This window comes from Siphateles boraxobius, unplaced genomic scaffold (assembly GCF_051911475.1).
Source record: "Siphateles boraxobius isolate OS27281-9 unplaced genomic scaffold, OSU_SipBor_1 22, whole genome shotgun sequence".
Taxonomy (NCBI): Eukaryota; Metazoa; Chordata; class Actinopteri; order Cypriniformes; family Leuciscidae; genus Siphateles; species Siphateles boraxobius.
In genome coordinates, this window is record NW_027508833.1 from 35,673,725 (window position 1) to 35,697,594 (window position 23,870).

General features: G+C 36.6%; 3 protein-coding genes across 6 annotated transcripts in view; 2 read left to right on the forward strand and 1 right to left on the reverse strand.

Moving 5' to 3' along the window:
- The window catches only part of adam12b (ADAM metallopeptidase domain 12b), a 120,179-nt gene extending 117,229 nt beyond the window's left edge, over window positions 1–2,950 (forward strand). The window contains exon 23 of one of the 3 annotated variants that reach the window (XR_013206700.1): window positions 69–206. Coding sequence is in view for 2 of the 3 variants with exons in the window: in XM_077239928.1 (XP_077096043.1) it covers window positions 69–108 (40 nt within the window). In the remaining variant the exon portion in view is untranslated. Of the gene's footprint in view, window positions 1–68 lie in introns of all 3 variants that reach the window. The other 2 variants (XM_077239928.1, XM_077239927.1) reach the window with 2 other exon arrangements.
- Window positions 2,951–2,953: 3 nt separating this feature from the next.
- LOC143747274 (fibronectin type 3 and ankyrin repeat domains protein 1-like) lies at window positions 2,954–10,918 on the reverse strand. Of its 2 annotated transcripts, none has more exons than XM_077239941.1 (11): window positions 10,761–10,918; window positions 9,480–9,654; window positions 9,247–9,371; window positions 7,552–7,633; window positions 7,274–7,348; window positions 7,071–7,136; window positions 6,801–6,966; window positions 3,542–3,685; window positions 3,381–3,458; window positions 3,204–3,248; window positions 2,954–3,128 (listed from the first exon to the last, which is right to left on the reverse strand). In XM_077239941.1, exons 1-11 carry the CDS (start codon window positions 10,768–10,770, stop codon window positions 3,039–3,041), a joined length of 1,056 nt encoding a protein of 351 aa, XP_077096056.1. In that variant the 5' UTR covers window positions 10,771–10,918; the 3' UTR covers window positions 2,954–3,038. The 2 variants fall into 2 exon arrangements, with proteins under 2 accessions (XP_077096056.1, XP_077096057.1); XM_077239942.1 differs by having other exon boundaries at window positions 3,007–3,128; window positions 9,480–9,651; window positions 10,761–10,848.
- A 1,016-nt stretch (window positions 10,919–11,934) lies between these two features.
- dhx32b (DEAH (Asp-Glu-Ala-His) box polypeptide 32b) lies at window positions 11,935–23,864 on the forward strand. Its single transcript, XM_077239920.1, has 12 exons — window positions 11,935–12,026; window positions 12,114–12,388; window positions 12,702–12,895; window positions 13,404–13,782; window positions 14,793–15,023; window positions 15,139–15,232; window positions 17,589–17,738; window positions 19,302–19,493; window positions 20,940–21,080; window positions 21,194–21,384; window positions 21,743–21,933; window positions 22,921–23,864. Exons 2-12 carry the CDS (start codon window positions 12,146–12,148, stop codon window positions 23,099–23,101), a joined length of 2,187 nt encoding a protein of 728 aa, XP_077096035.1. The 5' UTR covers window positions 11,935–12,026; window positions 12,114–12,145; the 3' UTR covers window positions 23,102–23,864.
- The last annotated feature ends 6 nt before the right edge of the window (window positions 23,865–23,870 follow it).

Sequence of the window (23,870 nt, forward strand, 5' to 3'; positions counted from 1 at the left end):
GTGATATTGCTGTTAAACTCACATATTTATGGATGAAAGCTAACCACATTTGTCCGGTTTCTTTCTAGACCTCTTCCCAGATTACCACAGCCTTTTTATGATCACTGACATATGGACACCACAACACTGGGTGAATTTCACCAGCATCTGTACACACTTTTTTTGCACTATGAAAACTCTGTTGGACCAAGTGACCACCCTGCAGAAACTCTACGGAGGGTCTCACAGAGAAGAGGGCTGACCGGATACCTTGGTGCTGTGCCTCCTCAATAAAGGTGTTTGTTTGTCCCCGCTCAGGTACTGCAGAACTATTTAAGATGTATATTTATTGTAAGGAGGAAACGATGTGCTGTGCTTGACACTTTTTTTACTGTATGAACATTGTGACTTTTTATTACAATTTGTTTGTTTTTACATCTTGAAAATAGGGTAACAAATCATGTTTTTCTTTTTTTTTTGAGTGTTTTTTCCCTTCGTTTGAACTAATGCTGCGTTAACGCCATGTGATAATTACCGTAATTTGGAGATGACAACATGTGACGTTCTACTTGGAACTGTTCACGTCCTTGGACTCGGAATTATGTGTTTCTACTGTATGTAACACTATCAATGCCTAAATTAATCTGCAGCGGTCAGGTGGTACAAGTAGGAGCTCTCAGAAAATTCCCTGCTTACAAGTAGTAATTTAAAGCTCTATGAGGACCTGAATGCTTTTTACAAGTTGAAATCTCATATTCACGGGAATTATGACATTGTGTGAATGCACATTTTATGGTAAGAATTACGTTGGTGTTAAGCAACATGAAATCTGAAAGACTAAACACAGAGCGCTGGAATGGAATTGTGCCACTAAGTGCATAATTACTTGCATGAGGCATGTCATGAAGGAGGAAGTGATGTGAGCCATTATTGTTCAGTCATAGTTCAGTCATCTGTGGCAGTCATCCTCATGGACATTGAAAAACTAACTTTTTTATTTAAATACACTTTCTTAAAATCATATGTGCTTGAGCAAAAGCACTGAACTATCCCTTTAAGGCCCGTTCACACCAAGGACGATAGCTATATTAATAATGATTACGATTCTAAAAGACATTCTTTGTAAAATAGTAGCAAAGTCTTTTTTTTTGAGCTGATGAACAATAAAAACATTGACAGCCAATCAGAATGAATCCTGCATGCTTTAAGAGCTCGAGCATTTAAAGCGTCAGGCGACATAACTGCAGTGCATGCTTAGAATAAACAGAAGTACCTGTATATCATCTGCTGGTGTGGACACTAGTTATTGTTATCTGTAACTTTATTATTCTTGGTGTTAACGGGCCTTTACTATTGCTACAACCTTAACCCCAAGCATTCAACTATTTGTGCTACAGACATCAAGAATGATACCTCAAATCATGCGGCTTCTTAAGTAGAGATGTGATTTTACTTTTCTTAGCCATTTTTTGCAGGCTAAAGATCCCATTGAGTTACATTGATTAGGAGCCGAGCCATATCTATAGAGTGCAGAATATGCATAACAATGCCATTTCAAACCATATCTTTAGAAAATGTAAAAATCCAGTCAGTATTTATAGTCCAAACACTTGAAGTGTTGTGATGTTCCATTTCCAATATGTGTTGAAACATTGAGAGAACTCCTAGTGATAACGCAAAATATGTAGTGACACCACAGTCCTTAAAATATCACGGAATCGCAGATGAGCATTCCCACTGAGCCATCAGGATCCAACAGCTGTCATGTGTGTGTCTTTCTGTGCTGTATACACATGTTCTGTGAAATATCTTCCAATACTTGAGGTTATAGATGTTGAATTTTCTGTTCTGTATTTCTTGTAGAATTTCTGACAATGTATACTGCCTTTCAAAAGTTTGGGGTCAGTATGAATTTGCTTAAAAAATAAATTAATACTTTTATTCGGTAAGGATGCATGAAATAGATCAAAAGTGACCGCAATGACATAATGTTAAAAAAAAGATTTCTATTTCAAATAAATGCTGTTCATCAAAGTATCCTAAAAAAATGCATGACACTTTCTACAAAAATATTAAGCAGCATTTTAACGTTTTGACATTGATAATAATAAGGACTGTTTCTTGAGCATTAAATCAGCATATTAGAATAATTTCTGAAGGATCATGTGACACTGAAAATTAGCTTTGCCATCACAGGAATACATTACATTTTAAAATATATTAAAATAGAAAACACTCATTTTAAATTGTAAAAAATATCCCACAATAAAGATCAAATACATGCAGATTTGGTGCAAATAAAATACATCTTAAATACATTAAACAAATCTTACCAACTCCAAACTTTTGAATGGTTAAAGTATTCTCTTTAGCCAAATAGCCATCTTTCACTACCCTCTAGCGGAAATGTTCGACATCAAGATGATGTAAAGTACATAGGAGGTAGTATATATCACTGCTGGTGTGTGTTGTCACAACTATGGCATTTATACAAAATAAGTGGTTCTCTCTTGCCTATAACACAACTCTCTGTATGCACAGCTGGACTCACAGTTATTCATAAACTTCTGGGACTGTTGTTCTGCTTGGTACTTCACCCTGAGGGGGAAATTACACTTTCCACATAATATTCCAACATTGTTGCTTTGGGACTGTAACATAGCCAGCTGTCACAGTATTTCATTCAAGCCAAGCCTGTGTGTGTACGTTTATGTTCTTGTTTACCTAGTCACAGCAATGTATGTACATTTCACCTTTTTATATGCACTCATGTGGATGTATTGAATGCTCACTGATGTTTTTTGTACAAAATCTTTCATCAAGATTATTTGCTTAATTTTTGCTCAGCTTTTTTATTTCTATGAATTAGGATAATAAAAGGGAAATGTGAAGGCTTCAAAAAATAGTAATTGGATACTTTTGGTAATGCAAGCAAGGACTTGAACAAGAATAATAAATGAGGGTATTACAATTGTGAATTCAATGTCATTTTATTTTACACTACAGAAACATTTGAGTTTTACTCAAGGCTTTGATGTAATATGGCATCAAGATAAAGATCATTTCTTGTCTCCATAACAGAACTGTCCAGTGGATATCAGTCGATTTGAATCTTCCATGCTTATTTTATCCAGCAGGTTTATGATGTTCTGAAACATAAATAATAGTTTTGTTCCAAGCTACAAAATAGCATTAATTCGTTCATGTATAGTTTGTCAGGTTACCTGTCTCCCAAATGCTTTCGCCATATCCGCTGCACCTGCTCCATACTACATTGGGGTGTAAATATAATTTTATCAGGAGAGTTATCAGTTCTCCTCTGGCAGAATGTGTTATTGCACTCCTGTTGTTTAATCATTTATGGATTATGAATATCATAATGATCATAATCTGACTGTTACCTCGTTCTGCAAATGGTGATCTGCCCCACTGTCAAGCAGAAGTTTCACCAGCTCAACATGGTTATTCAGCACAGCAACCTAAAAAATGAAAACCAAAAGACAGCAATAATGTAATCCATCTTGTCCACGACAATTCTAGTGGCTGTTTTGATGATAAATACCATCAATGGTGTCTTGCCAGCCTTGTCACGGACGTTTACATCAGCTCCAGCCTGGAGGAGGACAGAGGCCACTGCAGCGTTCCCACTGATGGCTGACACACGCATGAGAGGAGTCCAGAGAGACACTTTATCCATCACATCCACCTGAGGACAAAAACACAGATGCGTTAAACTGACAATACAGGGTCTTACTCAGAGTAGTAGGCCATCCCAGATGGTACATCTGTCAAAAGAGGTTTAATTTAAGTGAAATATCATTGCTATAGATCTAAAAGCTAAAATATCACAGATATCTGGTCATATTTGTATACTTCTTTTAAACTAAAAATAAGAAAGTTTACTTTCAGTGTACTTCTCAGAAATATGCTTAAAACTACACTTAAGTAAAACATTCACACACAAAAACATGAGCTATCGAAAATTACAAGTGATGTATACTGTAAAAAGTGATCAGTTGACTTAACTTAAAAAAAGTGAGGAAACCAGTTGCCTTAATATTATTAAATAAATAAACTTCATGCATAGTTGAAAAAATTAAGTTATGTGGAATTGTCAAGTTCACATAACTTCATGTTTTTCAATTATGCTTGAAGTTTATTATTTATTATTAATTTTAAGGCATGGGTTTCCTCACTGTTTTTTGTTACGTCAATTGATCACTTTTTACCGTGAGCTTTATACAACTTTTTACAGCGATGCAATTGAAAACACAGCAAATCTATCCCTCAGCCTTGCTTTCATACCTGTTATGGCGCTGCTCTGAATAAGGTCTACACTTGTACTCAATATTTTGATCGAGTTGTACTTAAAAGTATAATTAAGAATTCTAGGCCTACTTTTCAGACATAGTTTTACATACTTTCTTATAAACTTTCATTGTTTGAAAATATTGATTTACAAAGAAAACAGATATGATTATTAGATTTTTTTTGTGTAGTCCACTGTGTACATATAAATTTACTTTACAAAGTACAATTAAAGGTGTATTTCAAGTATAAAAAATAATACCTAAATAGTAACATAGTTACTGTTTTTCTACATAAATAGTAAACTATAAGTATGATTTTAAGTTCACTTCAATCAATCAATCAATCGTTTATTTATAGAGCACGTTTAAGACACAACCAAGGTTGACCAAAGTGCTTTACATAGAATAAAAGAAACACAAAAATAAAACTAATGTGCATACATAAATACCAGACAGCCAAAATAAACAATCAATAGAATAAAAGAGAAATCCAGGAAGACAAACTAGTGTTAAAAGCCAAGGTGAAAAAGTAAGTCTTAAGATGAGATTTAAAGGTAGAGATAGATGGGGCATGCCTAATAAAGGGAGGAAGGCTGTTCCACAGTTTCGGTCCAGCAGCGGTAAAAGCACGATCACCACATTTTTTAAGTTTTACTTTAGGAACTGTGAGACGGCCAAGGTCACAGGATCTCTGGTTTCTAGATGAAATGTACAGAATCAAGAGATCCGTTAAATATTGCGGTGCCAAATTATTCAGGGCTTTGTAGACAAATAATACAATTTTAAACTCAATCCTATACTTGACAGGAAGCCAGTGCAGGGACATTAAAATCGGTGGTCGTACTTTCGGTTCCCTTCAAGCTGTCTAGCGGCTGCGTTTTGAACCTATTGCAGACGAGAGATGGAAGCCTGGGAAATGCCATAATACAAAGAATTACAGTAATCAAGCCTAGATGTAACAAATGTTTGAATAGCTGTTTCCAAACTAATCTTTGTAAAAATGGGCTTCACTTTACTGAGAAGGTTGGTAAAAGCATGACTTGACAACAGCTGAAATCTGTTTGTCAAACTATAAACTGTAGTCAAAAAGGAAGCCCAGATTCCTGGCACACTTTGTGTTATGTGGGGTGAGAAAGCCAAGATCAAAATCAAAAACACAGTTTTCCTTGGGGCCTAAAATAATAAACTCAGATTTGTTTTCATTTAGGTTACTAATATTACTTGAAAGCCATGACTTAAGTTCGTTCAGGCAATCTAACAGCGGCTGAAGAGTATGTTTATTATTGCGTTGCAAGGGAAGGTAAAGCTGGGTATCATCGCATATAAATGAAAAGAGACACCATGTTTTTAAAAAATAGAGGCCATGGGGAGCAAATACAGAGAAAATAACAGGCCCAAGGATTGATCCCTGAGGAACACCACAACCAAGGGGTTTGTTAGCGGATGAGTATTGTCCCAAGTGAACAGTAAAACATCTATCTGACAAGTAAGAACAAAACCACTGTAATACAGAACCACAAAGTCCTACACAAGACTCCAGGCATGACAGAAGGATCTAGTGGTCGACTAAGTCAAACGCAGCACTTAAATCTAACAGGACCAAGGTCATTGGTTTACCTCTAATTACCTCTTATGGTGATATATATATATATATATATATATATATATATATATATATATATATATATATATATATATATATATATATATATATATCATTTAAGACTCTTAAAAGAGCAGATTCAGTGCTATGTAAAGCTTTAAACCCTGATTGAAAAACGTCATTGATAGAATTGTTTAACAGGAAAGATTGTAATTGAGCCAGTACAACTTTCTCCATGATCTTTGATATAAAAGGAAGATTTGAAATAGGTAGAAAACTGGAAAGAGACGAAGGATCAAGATTAAGTTTTTTAATATATGGTGTTATCACAGCATGTTTAAGGCAGACAGGAACAGTGCCCGTATATAAGCATTTATTAATGACTGATAACAGACCTGGACCAACAGCATCCGTAGTTTGTTTGAGGAAATGAGAAGGAACAATATCATGTGGGTATGATGTGGGCTTAAGGTGATCCACAATTTCCTTACAGGAGTGCAAGTTGAGAGCCACAAACACAGACCATGTAGAGGAGTATAAAGGAGCCTCTGACATTGTATATCCAGTCTGAGATATTTGAGATCTAATCGCCTTATTTGTGAAAAAGTTCCCAAAACTTTCACAAATGGAGACAGAAGGCTCAGGGAAAAGATTAACAGGTGGATTTAGCACAGAGTCAATAGCCGAAAAGAGGACACAAGGGTTTTACCGATTTTTCGTAATCAGATCAGAAAAATATTTACACTTAGCAGCTTTGGCTGATAACTGAAGTATACTTACAGTAATAAAATGAACTTAAATAAGTACTTAACTTCCATTTCAAGCCTACTTTAATGTATACTAAAGTTTGAGCATATGGTTCTTTTCACTTTACATCACATCAAATGACTGAAAAATTGAACTCTGACCTCACAACCATCTTGGATCATATATGTAATGACAGACAGGTGTCCTCCATCCACAGCCCAGTGGAGCGGCGAGCATCCATCCGTGTCTCGAGACTGCCATGTTGACCCGCAGTTACGCAGGTACTTCACCATATCCAGGTGACCAGAGTAACAGGCCTGCATTAGACTGGAAAAAACACATGCATAGATAAACTAAATTAAGAAGATGATATGAATGATTATAAAATGAAACTGCATCGAGCTGCACTGAAAAGGCAAATGCACGCTCACCTGTTTTTTCCAGTGCTATCTCTCTTGTTTATATCAGCTCCGTGCTTCACCAAAATGTCTGCTAAGCTACAAACCAAACAGAGGCTGATCTCAAGTAGAAATGTATGACTATTTTTCTCTCATGAAACATTGCAACTGGGACTAATGTGAGATTCAGTAGCTCGCTGCTAAATTAGCTTTAGAAACATCAGACGCAAGTTTACCTGGTGAAACCTTTCTGTGCTGCTACCATGAGAGGGGTGAAACCCATTTTATCATGAACATCCACATTGACCATTCTAGGGAGAGGAATCACATATGAGGGGTTATAAACAACATGTGAACTGGTATTTAAAGTGATCAACAAAAAAAAGAAAAATCTTAGCTTCATGTTATTCCAAACCTGTATGGGTCAAATTTCCCCTTGATTACTACAATGTTAGTACTATATAGCATATGAAGAGGTGATTTTGTGGTCTTCCAGACGGTCAGTGTGTCTCACCTTGACTGTAGGACTGTGGTCAGCTCCTGCTCATCCTCCCTGTTCAATGCCTGGTGGAGGTTCTTTCCACTGAACGGCTCTCCTGTGGTCACACCATCAGAACATTAACCAAATACACTACCGTTCAAAAGTTTGTGGTTGGTTAGATTTTTTTAATGCCTCTTATACTTGCCAAGGCTGCATGTATTTGGTCAAAAATACAGTGACATTGTGAAGTATTATCACAATTTAATATTTCGTTAATTTTATTCACAAAAAAAATATTTTTTGTCGTGTGATGGCAAGGCTGAATTTTCAGCAGTATCTCATGATCCCTCAGAAATCATTCTAATATGCTCAGTGTTTGGGAAAGTTACCATTAAAAACAATGTGTTACAATACTGTGTTACTCCCTTAAAAAAGTAATGAATTGTGTTGGTTGCGTTTTATGAAAAGCAATGTATTGCGTTACTTTTGCGTTACTTTTTCTCACCTGGGCTAAGCTTGCTTGTTTGCTTGCTTTTTAATAACAAAAAAGGTCTATTTTTGGCAGATGTAAAGGCCCTTTCACAACAAAAGTGAAATGAATAAGGCTCAGGCTGAAGGAAATGCAAATTCACAGCTGTACAGTAGAGGGCGCCGCTAAAAAAACAACACTTGCTTCAACACTTGCTTCAACAATAAAAAAGAAATGAAACACAAATGTAATATTTATAGAAAGTTACTTTTGCTTATTATGGTTAAATTAGATCATCAAAGGTCAGCAGCAAAGACATTGGTTAACAAAGTGAGATTAAATACAAAGTATATTTGTGTTATTTTTTACACAATATTCTGAATTAGCATTTCACTGTTTTTATCCGTTTTTAGGAGTACTGAATCTATTTTTATGCAAGTGAGATAAGTAAATGCATGCTCACATTTAGTCTAGAACTATCATGTTTACACAGCGCACAACGCCTCTGCACCTTTCTGCAACTTCTCTCAACACAGGGACAGGTGATGTGTCAGTGTATATGGGAAATCAAAGTAACCTGCGGTACTTATTTGAAAAAAGTTACTCTGATATTTTGCTGTAAATGTAAAAGTAATGCATTACTTTAGCACTTACTTGGAAAAAAAGTAATCTGATTACGTATATTGATATCAGTTTTGAAAAAAAAATTGTGCTACTTAATTTTTTTTTGTGAAATATTTTCATGATTTTTTTTAGGGATTCTTTGATTAATGGAAAGTTTAAAAAAACAGCATTTATTTAAAAGAGAATTTTGTTTTGTAGAATTATATATATATATATATATATATATATATGTATATATGTGTGTGTGTGTGTGTGTGTGTGTGTGTGTGTGTGTGTGTGTGTGTGTGTGTGTGTGTGTGTGTGTGTGTGTGTGTGTGTGTGTGTGTGTGTGTGTGTGTGTGTGTTTTTGTGTTTGTGTTTGTGTGTGTGTGTGTGTGTGTGTGTGTGTGTGTGTGTGTGTGTGTGTGTGTGTGTGTGTGTGTGTGTGTGTGTGTGTGTGTGTGTGTGTGTGTGTGTGTGTGTTACTTTCACTGAGTTGATCAATATAATGTGTTCTTGCTGAGTAAAGTATATCCTTTTTTTTTTAAGGACCCCAAACTTTTGAACTATTTTTTGAAGAGTTTTTGTTTATAATCAATAAAAGCAAGGAAAATAAGATTTACTAGGTTTAAAATAGGTCAGGTAAAATCTCTCACGGTTGGTGAAGACAGAGACTGCAGGGCTGAAGCTGCACTCCCCTGAAGGCCTGGTGACCATCAGTCTAAAACTGTAATAGGTGCTGGACTTCAATCCTTCTACAACATGCCGGGTGCTGTACCCTCTGTGATAAAACACCAAAACAGGGCTGTTTGCTGAAAAGACAGTTTAAATATGTGGTAATAATTTAAGTATCTAAAGAAATAATCAATCAGAGAGATAGGACACTGACATGTATATGGATCTGAATGTGTGTGTTTTGGGGTCCATCTGTTCCACAGAGAAGTGGGTCCAGTGTTCAGGGGGGCCAGTTCGAGATTTGTTCTCTTCATTCATCCAGCTCATCTCGATACTGTGGTGACTGACCTTCCGAATCACAGGTGGCCGAGGGAGGTCTGGACATTCTCCTGGAGAAACAGAGAAAATAAGTGGCACATTCTTAACACCATTGTTTTATTAAAGTGTAGGATTGATGTGAGTTTTAGGCATCTTTGCAGTAATTTCCAACACAGTTATATTACTTTTTGTTAACCATACGCGTGTTTTGACAAGGGCTGAAACCCAAACCAATCTATGGTTAATATGCAGTTATTTGATATTGCAGCATCCATGGAATGATTTTGCTATTCAGGTGTGACATATACTGTATGGGTAAACAGCAGCCTAGTTTCATCTTAATAAAGGTCATGAATATCATGTAACAATGCACCAAGAATAACTAACACAAGATTGTTCCTGGATTAGTGATTAAGTTAAAAGATTATCCATTAGGCCTACTTTTTAATCACTGTTGCAGGAGAAAACTTTTTCTTTTCCTATCAGATGTAGCATAATTTTCCAAATAAATAAATACATCTGTATTATATAAATCCAATATAAGAGAGGAAAAAAGGAACTTTATGTGGTATAAGAAAATTAATTTATTGAAGGTATTTTGTGGTGGTGTTGTTTTGAATAAAGCTTGTTCCTGGATTAGTGATGATCAGTTAAAAGAGTATCCATTACTTTTTAATCACTGTTGCTGGAGAAAACTTGAGGATATTTATTTTTAAACAGATCTGGCAATGTAGCATAATTTCCCAAATAACTACAGTAACTGGGTAAATAAATGCAGATCTTCATAAAGTTAAAATAAAAAAAATCAACAGTATTGATATTTTAATAAATGTAGGCTAAAATTTATTTTTTTAAATATACGTTTTTTCTCATATTAAATAAATATAAAAGAGGAATATAAACTATTTTGTTTTTATTCCTTACTATTTATGTTTACAGAAAATTATTTTGTGGTGTTGTTTTGAATAAAGTTTGTCTGAAAAAGTGTTAAACAATTATTTCAAGCATTATATGCTGCCTGCAGTTTTCATCTCTTCTTTCTGTTTTCATCTAACGTTAACGTTATATTTTACAAAAGTAAACAAGTTTTTTCGGAAATATGTTTGTATGTTGATAAAATGCCCAGACAATAAACTAGTATGCTAGCCACGAAACACAATCAAATGTCTAACGTTACCTGGGTTCATCGTTGTCTCAGTCAGCGTCCTTGTACTGAGAAATTCCCCACACGGAGGATGATAGTTCTGCTGCTGTGTGTGTGTGTTTGTTTCTCTCTCTCTCTCTCTCTCTCTCTCTCTCTCTCTCTCTCTCTCTCTCTCTCTCTCTCACACACACACACATCTGCGAGCACCGTCGTCATGGTGACATTATGACATAGTTGGTGCTGCAGACAGTATACACGCAATCTGTGGACCATTGTTTATTGCACGAAACACGAGTTTCCCAATTAGCCTACAGCATATTGTTTTTGTTTAAACATGAGAGCGAAGTAGCCTACGGTTATCAAGACTGAACATTGTTGATGTGTTTACCCTGCACTAGTCACTTTCATCATTTGGGGCTCTATTGTGATGATGAGATTAAATGACCACATGACCACTTAAAATCTCTGCCGCTGCGCGACCGAGCGGTGAGTCAGTGCGCTTAGGACGGTAAGACCGAATCGGTTCTTTTGAACAATTCATGTTAAAGAACTGGGTCAAAAAGATTTAGTGATTCTTTTACGTCATCAGGTAGTCCATGGTAAATTACATGATTATACATGACTTTTTAAATATATTTTACTCACAATTTCTACCCAATAAAATATTTTATTGTAGGCCTATATATTTTTATGTTATATAAAATGTTGAACAAATAGGCTACTCATCATAACAATGCTTGTGGTGTTTTAAAATGTTATAACATTTAATAAATTAATTAAAAATAATAAATATTAAAATCATCTTGAGGAGCCCTTGGAAATTTGCTGATGCCCCCTTGTGGGCCCCGGCTCCTGGTTGACGAACGCTGATGTAGACGACCACATTTTAGTAATATATTTTTTTTTCTTTTTTTTTCTCTCTCCATGTATCCACATTTAGCTTGTTTGATCCCTAGACAACAAACAATAGGCCTACTACATTACATTATTTATTAAAAAACAAACTCAGTTTCATGTGTAGGCTATTATTAAAACTGTCAAACAACCTTCTTTTCACTTAAATCCTAGGTGCACTTAAAATGCTATAATCATGCTGACTCGAGAACCACTCGGACCGATTCAGTGCAACTGGTAAACGAACCGGTTTTGTTCATTAAAAGGATCCGACTCAAAAAACGATTCATTCACGACTCGAACAACATCACTTGAGCGCTGAGCGGGACAAGTGATGACACAAAGAGTCTGTGTCGACTGAGCGCGGGTCTCTAAAACTCATCTGGAAGAGGTCATCTATTTAAGGTCATAAATATGTCACATAATAAATAGAGCGTATCATCGTATCGTAAACAGAGCAGTCAACTTGTTCCTTTTGATTTATTTGTGCAGCTGAAAAGAGGTAAATTAGGAAAACGACGGAGATGGAGCTATCAACAGATTTGGAAAAACTATCCGAAACCAACGAAACTCAAGATATTGATTCGGATGATCTCCTGGAGTTAAATCAGTTCGACGGGCTCCCTTTTTCTTCAAGATATTACAAACTATTAAGAGAAAGAAAAGGTCTGCCGGTGTGGGGAGCGAAATGCGAATTTATGGACAGTTTGAACAACAGTCAGATTGTGATAGTTACTGGCACAGCTAAAACAGGACAAAGCACTCAGGTGAGTTTATGTGTTTATCATAAAACATGGGTATTAATCTGTACATTAAAATGCTATTAAAGAAGAATTTGAATGTTTTTTTTTTAACTCATATTATTCAATACTCTACCCTAAATGATTCATCAGGGCAACATTTTGAACTGAATTGAGGTTATTGTAATTGAATTTAATGTGAACACATTGCTTCATCTTTAATGCAAATGAAAATAAAGTAAATAGTTGGGGCAGATACAGCGTATTCACTGCTAGTTTAGCATTGAAAGTACCAAAAGTATGTTGTTTGTGAGTTTTATCCGTCTTAATCTTCATTTAGATCCCTCAGTGGTGTGCAGAGTTTTGCCTGTCTACGCAGTATCAGAATGGCATGGTAGTGTGCTCTCAGATTCACCAACAGAGCACGGTGGAACTGGCCCTCCGTGTGGCCGACGAGATGGACGTGAACATCGGCAATGAGGCTGGATACAGCATCCCACTTCAGACCTGCTGCTCCCCTGACACTGTACTGAGGTGTGTATATGATCCCGAGGCATCTTCAGAAATGTAAAGTCTTCCCAACATCATTTGGCCATTTGCCCTGGACATTTTCTTCCATTAAATTCCACTGTCTGCCCCTCCCCCCGTCATTACCACCACACGTGCATCTCCTTTTCAGGGGCGCCTGTCCTTCTAAACAATATAAAAGCTAACAAAAGGCTAAGGGGGCTCGGTCCGAGGGTCTCCACGGCAGCTGCCGTACTTCCATGCTGCCCATATGCTCCATCAAACCTTTCAGAGTTACCATAAGTCAGTCTGGCGAACAAAGAACCAGAACAGTGATTAGAACAGCTGAGAGGGTCTGACTTAATGAAAATGCTGACCTTAAAGAAAACACTGACAAACTGACAATTCCCAAAGTAAATTATCATCTAATCGTGTCTGCTTGTCTTCACTTAGCTCGTTATTTAGATGCATACAAGAAGGATTTTGTATTAAATAGAATTTGAAGAGGCCTGCAATGACATCTGTTGCTTTGCAGGTACTGCACAGATGATGTGCTGCTCCGGGAAATGATGTCGGACCCCCTCTTGGAGCAGTGTGGTGTGGTGGTCATTGATCAGGCCCAGGAACGCACCGTCAGCACTGACCTGCTCCTCGGGCTGCTCAAAGACGTGCTCCTCGCACGGCCAGAGCTCAGACTGGTCATCCTCACCGCCACTCACTCCGCTGAGAAACTGCTACGACACTATGGAAGCGTTCCTCAGATCCGGCTGGAAGGGCCACAGCCGTGCGAGGTGGTCTATGGGAGTGGGAGAGGAGGTGTGAAGGATTACCTGTGCTCTGCTCTTAGACTGGCGCTGGAGATACATCAGAATCAAAACTATGGAGACATTGTGACATTTCTGGCAACTGAGCAAGTAAGAGACATTTAAACGTTGATAGATGAGACAACTGCTGGACTAGTTGTTTAGTTTTGTTGACTTTTTTGTAAAAATTATTATTTACAATTTTTTTATAAATTAACAAATAAATGTTTTTCTTTAGAATATCATATAACATAGTCGTTTTATTTTTTATGATTAATATTTCTTTAATTTATGTCCCTATAATATAATAATGTTTATATGTTTACTTTATTTTGCATTTCAGGTGTGTAATTTCATATCTGCAAAATAAATAATCACATTTATTGAATTTATTCATTTATAAAAAATAATTTGTTGATCAAATTTTAGGGTGTGTTGTTCACACTTGGCAGGTTTGGTTCGATGAAAACGACCCCTGGTGCGATTGCTCTGTTAGTGGGGTTCATTTGAAGCGTGAACGCTGCCATCCGAACCCTGGTGCGCACCGAACAGATGTTGCCCATCACAGTTCAGGCATCAGAACCGCATCTCCGCGCAGCAGATCTTCGTTTGTGTGTGTGACAGAAGGATTCCGTTTTATAGGCTCTTCACGAGTCGTCAGCTCCATACCATCATATGTACGGCACGCACATATAGCGCACACGTTTGTCCCAGCACACAGCATTGTTTTGGATGTTCGACAAGTTCTGTTACAAATTATACATCATAAAAGCCATTTTTTTAATCTTGAGGCTCAGTGTTAAAAATGACAGTGTGAACGCAAAGTTAACCACAACTAAATTAATCATTTTCTTTTTTGTTTTGGACCAAAAGAATCAAGAGAACCAAACTACAAGTGTTAACGCAACTTAACAGTCTTGTGTATATTGTGTAAATTTTTATGTATTTTTCATCTCAACCTGTGTGAGCCCAGGCAACTGGCAGATCATTATTTGAATGGATCCTTAGTTTTTGTGCCACGTAAATGTCCCCCTGTCTTCCTTCGACGTATCTAGCATAGAATTGAAAAAGGTCCCATTTCCATGTTAATAGAAACTTTTCTTTCTTGTTTCATTTTCAAGGAGATTGAATGTGCCCATGCCATTTTGCGGCGAGAGGGAGTCAATCTTGCATTGACTCATGGCGAGCTGGTGCCCGTGTCTCTGTGCCCTGCGCAAGGAGGCGGTCTCACAGTGCTCTCTGAGGAGAGCAAGAGTCGGAGAGTCTTCCTCACCTGCAGCCCCAGTGAAGACTTGTTCTGGGCCGTTCAGAGCATTCGCTTTGTGATTGATGCTGGAGTGCAAAAAAGATATGTATGTGGTGATTGTTTCATTTTATTTTGAACTTTACTGACTATTCCTTATTAGCTCTGCTTTATATATACATTTTCATTGGTGGACATGGAACAGTGATGTTTCATTGTGACAGATTTACAATCCTAGAATCAGAGCCAACTCCATTGTTATTCGACCAATCAGCAAGAGCCAAGCTGAGAGCCGAAAACAACTTGCAGGCCCAACAGGTGAGTGCTTTTTGCTTTCTAAAATTATAAAATAAAGATATTACTAATTTTAAAATAATTAAATATTTCCTCATACACTAGCGTTCAAAAAGTTAGGGGTAGGTCTTTTTTTTTTAAGTAAGTTATATTTTTATTCAGCAAAGTAAAGACATGTTAAATTGATCAGCAAAGACATTTATAATATCAAAAAATGTCTACATCAATTGAATGCTGTTCTTTTAAACTTTCAATTAATCAATGAAAAAAATGTATCACGTTTTTCCACAAAAATATTAAGAACAACTGTTACACTTAAATTTGATGGTCCCCTTTAGATATTCTGACTACATAACGTTGCACCTAAATGTCAACCAACTCTCATTAGAGTATTAGTTAAGCATTAGTAGACTTTTAGGGATAGGATTAGGGTTAGTAGAATAAGGGGTTATGGGTTAGTAGAATAAGTTGACATGTACTTGCAAAGTTTCTTATAGTCAGAAGGATGTCTGTTGCGGGAGCATAAAAATAAAGTGTTAGTAGTTATTAAGCAGACAGCCTGCTAATTCTCTAATGAGGGTTGGTTGACATATAGTTGCAAAGTTACTTATAGTCAACTAAATGTCTAATCAAAATAAAGTGTTACCAGAACAACTGTTATCAACATTGACTGTGATAAGACATGTTTCTTGAGCACTAAAATGGGCCTGGGATATTATGATTTCTGAAGGATCATGTGACACTGAAGACTGGAGTAATGAACTGCCATCAGAGGAATAGATTACTTTTTAAAATTGTAATAAAACAGAAAACAGTTATTTTAAATTTTAAAAATATTTCACAATATGAATGTATTTTTGATTAATTAATTGCAGCCTTGGTGAGCATAAGAGACTTATTTCAAAAACATAAAAAAATCTTACCAACCCCAAACTTCAACGTTCAAACAGAACGATGATCAAAACATAGATGGAGTAGATCGAGTCCATCAACGCCCCCAAAGCTCATACAGTCCTATACCTCGTCCTGGGTCGACATTTCATCTTATCTGTAACATTAGGCCGTTTGGATTTATATGGTGTTTAATGTTGACTATAGAGTGCCGAAAGTTATGACGTCACTTTGTTGGACAACTCGGAAGTTAGCAGCGCATGGGTTCCCTCGATCGAAAAGCTATGCATTATCCCCATAGACTTTTGGAAAATCGCAAAAAATAAGATCTGTGTTCAACAAAGAGTTGTGACCCTTAGAAGTTTTGTCTATCAAGATAATCTTTACAAGTTAATCCAAAATGTATAAATTTTGAAGCCTATATAAAGTTTAAAAAACCACAAGCAGACACAATCAAGTTTAAAAAAAACACAAGCAGGTTATAACTGGTGTGTTTTATGTCATAGATCAAATTTGTGAAAATATTTAGAGGCTTTGTTAACCACAGACCTTATTTCAGGCGATTCAGCAAAAACCCATTCAAAAAACCCATAGACTTTAGGGCGAGGGAACCGGAAGTGCTAAAATACAAACTCACTTCTGCGTTTTGGCCTACCAAGTGACGTCGTAACTTCGGCACTCTATAGGTCTATGTCACACTTCCTGCTTCCAGAACGCGGAGTAGGGATACAGAACTTCCGGGCAACAGTATTTCTCAATAAGGATTTAGATTGTCAGCTATAATGTCTAAACTATCCGATGTAGACTGACCACGACCTATGAGGTTGTGAAACGAAGGTTTTTGCTCCTGTAGAAGCTATAAGTTCGTATGAAATCAACCTTGTTTTAAGAAAAATGTGTTTTATCCGCGATCTTACGAAAAAAAACTACACTACCCACAATCCTAAGCCTAGCAGCAACATCTGCTGATTGGTCCAACTCGCTGTTACCATAGAAACATTTACTCTTCTGGCGAATGGCAGGCTACACCCGCAGCTGTTGTTGTAGTGTACCGGGTTGCTCTGCATCAGGACGTAGACAGCCATACCTCAGCTTTAACGCTTTCCCACTTGAGAGTTTTCATTTACCATCCGAACCACATCGCCAAATGTGACTTCAGTCAGGTTGCGGAGAGATTTATTCCAGCGGTATCTATCGGTCTCCGCCATTGTAAAAACCTAACCCGGAAGAGCCGTATCCCCACTAAAAGACGAACTTCTGGTCTTCAATTTTTGCGTGACATAAGCCTATCACATTTGTTTCTGCTTCTTCTTCGCCTGTGTTTTGATCAAGAGATTCTGAATTATTTCAGATGCCATAGCGCCCCCTACCGCACAACAGTGAAAACACGGAAAGCCGGAAATGTCTGTCAATGGCTGGGAAAAAAGTAATAATAAGAGTGTTTCTGGCATGTATTGAATCATATAACAAAGATGTTTCATGTATGCAGGCAAGTGTTTCTGTTTGTATCAAGAGGACACGTCACTTCCTGTTGAGAGCGTCCCTCACATTCTTGAGTCTGACATCACTTCCACTGTGCTCTTCCTAAAGCGCATGGAAATTGCTGGCCTGAGCCACTGTGACTTCATTGACAGGCCAGGTGAGATCCGTCTTATTTAATCAAACCTCTAACTTCCAAATCAAAAAAGCCCACTCTAGATTTTTGTGCACTACTATTGAAATATTGTGTAATCTATGTAGCTATCCTAATTTCAAACAGTGAATGTATGCATGTTTTCCACATATTAATTGGAGATAACCGCATTTCAATAATTCATGCACTTACACAAGAATCTAATCTAAACAGTCCATCTGAACACAAACAAGTTCACTCTTCGCTGTTTACAGCAGCCAAGCAAAGCCGGGATCATCCAGGTTCTCTTGGCTCACAGTAAGGGTGCAGATGGGCATGTTCTGCTCGCTGCTGGTATTAAGAGGTGGTGAGCCGTGCTTTAGCTGAGCCGACAGCACTCTGACTGCGTTCATTGTTCCAGAGATAACCTGCTTCCATAACACACACCAGTCTGATGAGCAACATCATTAGAGGAGCTACGACAAGAGCGATGAACTAGATGAACTTGTTTATTTTATGATGCAACTGAGGAAATATGTGGGGTGCTTTTGTTATGATGTCACAAATTAGTGAGAGTTTATTGTCTGTTTACTATCTGCTCTGTCGGACTAACAAGCGTTTCTATTCAGAAAATGCATTGTAGCTAACAGATGATAACCTTTTGACTTATTCCCACAATAATACTTGCTCAGGTGTTTTTTTCAATTACCTATAGACCTCATTCAGAGCAGCGCCATGACAGGTATGAAAGCGAGGCTGTGAGGGATAGACTTGCTGTGTTTTTAATGGCATCTGCTGTGAAAAGCTGTATGAAGCTCCTAGATATCTTATTATTTTCCACAGCTCATGTTGTCTGGAGTTTTTTATCCACTGAAATTTCTTGGAAAGATATTTTTGCTGTGTTTTGTTAGCAGAACAATCCAAAAACACATTAAATAACAGTACAAACCACTGAAGAGGTGCATGTCTATCCCTCACAGCCTCGCTTTTATTCATATCATAGATGGTGCTGCTTTGAATAAGGTCTATAGTTTTTAATTTAAAAATGACAGCCCATAATTTTACTGTTTTGTTCTTGTATTATTGAAATTAACCAGTCTGCTACTTTTAAAACAATAACTAATTTATTGTTATGAGTTAATTGCTTTATTTATTTTATTATTATTTATATACAGTTTGTGTTATATATAATATGTTTATTAATACTTTGAATTAACTATTTTCGGGTTTCGTTTTTCTTTTTTCATTGTCAAGTTTTAGTAATTTTATTGTGTGCTTTTGTCATATGTTTTAAATTCCTATTTAGCTTTAATTTATTTTTCTTTCAGCTTAAGTTTCGGTAATTATAGCACTTCAACTACAGTAAAGAAAATTGTTTATCGTCTAATATTTTATTTTTAGTGCGATTTAATTTAAAAAAATTGATTTGAATGGTTTTAGTTTAGAATAACACCACTGGGTCCGTTTTTTTTTTTTAAATCAGCCTATCAACTATTCTGCATATGTTTCAAGAATAGATAAATGCCACACTTGGAAAACTGTGATTAATAGTTTGAAATATACTAAATATTTGAATTCACTGTACCATAGATCCTGAAGGCCTCATGCAAGCTTTAGAGGAACTCGACTATCTTGCTGCTTTGGATGATGACGGGAATCTGTCTGAGATTGGAATTATCATGTCAGAGTTTCCTCTCGAGCCACAGATGGCTAAGACTTTGCTTGCGTCTTGCGAATTCGACTGTGTGAGTGAAGTGCTGACCATCGCTGCCATGTTAACAGGTAATCCTGTCTCAGTACAATCCACTCCACAGGTGTAACACCATGTGTCAGCTCTTCCGATATGACTTTGCTCCATCCAGTAATATTTGGAAATCAAGTCAGATCACTGTTGTTGTACCAAAGTGATTGTACCTTTTTTTACCCCATTAAAATGTATGGATAATTTAACCTCGACTAATACTCTGCCACTATTATTATTATGAATACTTAAAATAAAATGGAATAATTTTAACAAATATTTATTTTATTTGATTATATTTTGGGGTTTTTTATATTATTATAATAACATATATATATATATATATATATATATATATATATATATATATATATATATATATATATATATATATATATCACACCTGCAAACTTGTCGCTTTTCGGCGACAATCGCCGTTTTCTTGGCCAATTGGGTCATTTACGTGAATCGCGTAGAAACCGGAGAGTTTTTTCTTTGGGGGGGGGTTCGTTATTTCGTTATTTCGCCTCGTTGCGCGTGGTAAGCGCGCTCATAATCCGCCGGAGCCACCACAACATTGCCCAACATCAAATGGCAAACGTAATGCAAGCGGAACGAAACTTCTAGTTATTATGTGGTTGACGGACCGTTTATCAGTTTGGACCAAACCAGCGCGAGCCGATCTTGATCAAGCGACACTGTTACTACACAGCGCTAATAAGAGACCAAGTAAAGGAAGAATTTGAATTTGCCACAGAAGTAATAACATTGCTGCAAGATCTAGTGAGAAATATTCACATTTCTCCGTTATTAACGGATCAAACAGCACTGACGTGGAAACCAGGAAGAAACATTGTGCCATGAATTAACTATCCAGTGTCCACAGATCAGCAACATTCACCATGGATTTACTGTAGTAACACTAACTGCAACCATGGAAGTTTGGCAGGAATAGTAGGCTATAATGCCTTCAAGTAACATTACGTTGGTTTTATTTTGACATTGTGAATACAATTGCTGCCCTCAAACTAATCTGAACTAAAATAAAACTTTATTTATAACTACTACAATATTGCATTTAATTTTTTCCAAGGAGCTGTTTTGTTTTATATGCTCCTAAGAAGAGTCAATTATAGCTCCAGAATTGCTCAAAGTAAAACAAATATCAATCATACTTTATGATGTTAGTTTCCATTTAAAAAAAGAATAAAAAAAATGAAATCAAGGAAATTACCAAAAACCTCAAACCTGGTTAACAGTAAATTCTAACAACATAGGGCTATTTAGATAAACAATCTGGCGAGCATGTTGTTTTAGGCTAACACACCAACAGCAAATTTCTGTTTAATAAAGCGCTCAGATATGTGTGAGGCCAGATATGTCCCCCCCCCCCCCCCCCCCCCATAAATGTATGATAAAATCATACATTTTTGATTGATTATAAAGCTTTAAATTGCTCTCTCTCTCTCTCTCTCTTTGTAATTTAGCTCCGAGCAGTTTCCTTACACCTCCAGTGGAAATGAGACAGAAGGCCTTGTTGTGTCATCAGAGGTTCCAGCATGCAGAAGGAGACCACTTCACTCTTATCAACATATTTAATGCTTACAGATATGCTAAGGAAGGGCCATGTGAGTGCAAAGCACAAGAAGTATATAGCCTATAATAGCCAGTGTGGTGAATTAAACAGGACTGGAATATACTGACAAACATTAACATATAAAGAGTCGATTTCACATTTCAGACTCTAGTGTGGAACAGTGGTGTGAAGACCATTTCCTTAGTCTGGCTGCTCTTCAGACAGCAGATGCGATACGCTCTGAGCTAACAGAAATCCTGAAACGGATAGAGCTGCCAGTGTCCTTACCCGCCTTTGGCTCTAAAAACAACAGCTTGAACATCAAACGTGCATTACTAGCTGGCTTCTTCATGCAGGTATGGATCTAGAGATTATATGCATAATACAGAATAATATTGTACTTTGCACTTTGGAAATATCTAATATATTGCTGTGCTTTGTTCCTAATGGTAAAAGGTTAGAGTTTCTCTAAAACTGGACAACAAAGAGGATTAATCTCTTTCTCAAATGCACTGTGTTAATGCACAGCAGTGAAAATCATTGCACTAATTCTCTTTTAAATTATTGCCTTGGGACAGTAATGTCTGTGATTAAGGCAGATTAGCAAATGGCACAGTGATTCACATATTAAACGAAATTTAGTGCTCCTAAAACACTGCCTGGGTTCTTTTCTAGTGCATTTCAAATGTTTAATCGCTGTGTTGGGTTTTCCAGGTGGCGAGGGACATTGACGGGTCAGGGAATTACTTCATGCTAACCCATAAACATGTGGCTCAGATCCACCCACTGTCTGGCTACGGAACCGAGATGAACAAGAAGAATCTGCCAGAATGGGTACTGTACCATGAGCACACGCTGTCAGAGAACAACTGTATCAGAACCATCTCTCAGATCTCAGCGCACGAGTAAGTACTGGATCATCTTCTTTGTCTAGAAAACTAGATGACAGAATTACTACTCACAATGTAAACAACTCCAGCTGCGTTTGTTTCAGAAAGTGTCTACTCATTTAGCTATGCTAATTCCCAGAAACAAAAGCTCCAAACTGACTTGAAAGATTAAGTACTTTGCTGTAGTTAATGCTTGTGATAGAACAAATGTATCTCATGAGAAAAGGTTTTGTATTCATTCGTACAATTTGAATCATACGGAAGCAGACAATTTTTAGAAAAAAAAAAGAACGAAAGAAGGTCCAACCCTCTACACATAACCGTAAGCAGACCATACGCAAACTCATAATTCTTAATTCATAAGAATTAGCCACTAATTGGCCAAAACATATAATAGTTATGAATTGCCATGAGTGTGTGTTGGTAACACCACAACACTGAAAGAGGGAAAAAGGCTTAAAAGGGATAGCTCACCCTAAAAAGTCATAATTTACTCACACTGGTGTTGTTCTAATGCCGTATGCCCTGGACCACTACAGAATATTTTTTTAATGTCCCGTTCGCATCAAGTTTTTACAAAAAGAAGCAAAAGTTTCACAGAATGATCCCATGCGACATGTGATATACTGTATATTGAACTATCCCTTGAACCTATAAGACCACCCTACTTAAAAAGATTTAATTTGATGTACAAAGAGCTTTAAATATATATGTAATATAAAGTATTTAAAAATATAAAAAATATACAGTAATATAACCAGTAAAAACAAAATAAATAAAAAAATGAAATGGAACTAAAAGAATAAGAAACATAAAATGCATAAAACTGCAGAGTTGGCACTTGTACTTTTCAAAATGTTCACGTTTTATTTCTTTTTTAAAAGAGGTTATAAGCTTTTTAATTTGGTTAGCATGCCATTTACTCTTTCTTTCAACCATTTGAGCAATTTGGTCTTCTGTGCATTGTAATTTTATCGTTTCTTTGCTGTTTGCTTGTGACAGGTTCATTCAGATGGCGCCACAGTACTTCTTCTATAACCTGCCACCTAGTGAGAGTAAAGACGTACTGCAGCACATTATAGATCATGGTTCAGCTGCCCCATCTAAAGGCTTAAGAAAATCCCAGACCCCCAGCAGCCCTGCCAGTGAGGAGCAGCCCCATGAGCGCTGTACCATACAGTGACTGGGGAAATGGCATACCTTGGCACTGCGTTGACAGTGTGCAGACAGGATGCTTAGACTGCTGGCCTGCTATACATTAACCATGGAATGTATGAGGCACAATGAGGAATCTCAATAGACTCACCAAATTAGTTTGATTGATTAATCAATAATGATGGAAAAAAAGAACAGATTTTGTCATCTGTTGCTTAAACTCAAAGGGCGTGCAGAAAACACATTTAGTGTGCGCGGGACAATGCTTCTAGGAAATAACAGTTTGTACATTTGTCTTCTCTCTGCTGAATTTATAACTATTTAAATAACCTACTGCTGTGCAGTAGTTAATGAATAAACTGTCATTGACTTTATGGTGTCTAAAATGTATTTTATAAACTGTAGCTACTAGTTAGCATTTTTACATAATATATGTGATTTAGCCATGTGCATCAGGATAGTACAATTAAACATTATTTTCTTTTTTGCATTGTTCAGGATTCCCATTGGTTTTATTTAGTGCAGCAGAGCTGTAATAGACTAGATTTTTTTAGTTTTTTCCAGTTTTACATTATTTATACAAATAAATGTATTTATTTGTAAGACGTTTGTTTAACTAATATAATATTTTTTTTAATTAATCTCCACTTCACCTTGATAATTCACACAAAATAAGAAATTTAATTTAAAAAAAGTGTTTAACTGTTTTTGAAAGTGTTGATATTGTATCTATCTGATTTTTTTCTATAAAGTTCTCATACAGTTTGAATAAAGTCCAAAATGTTCTGAAATTATCT

What these genes read in the sequence shown, in the direction of transcription:
- dhx32b (XM_077239920.1), top strand. Translation starts at nt 12,146, where the DNA reads ATGGAGCTATCAACAGATTTGGAAAAACTATCCGAAACCAACGAAACT. An exon ending in CATCGCTGCCATGTTAACAG is followed by an intron (nt 19,494 to 20,939) that starts GTAATCCTGTCT and finishes TTTGTAATTTAG; the next exon opens with CTCCGAGCAGTTTCCTTACA. An exon ending in TAGCTGGCTTCTTCATGCAG is followed by an intron (nt 21,385 to 21,742) that starts GTATGGATCTAG and finishes TGGGTTTTCCAG; the next exon opens with GTGGCGAGGGACATTGACGG.
- LOC143747274 (XM_077239941.1), bottom strand. An exon ending in TGATCCAAGATGGTTGTGAG is followed by an intron (nt 3,686 to 6,800) that starts GTCAGAGTTCAA and finishes TTTTGTCCTCAG; the next exon opens with GTGGATGTGATGGATAAAGT. An exon ending in CGAAAGCATTTGGGAGACAG is followed by an intron (nt 3,129 to 3,203) that starts GTAACCTGACAA and finishes TTTATGTTTCAG; the next exon opens with AACATCATAAACCTGCTGGA.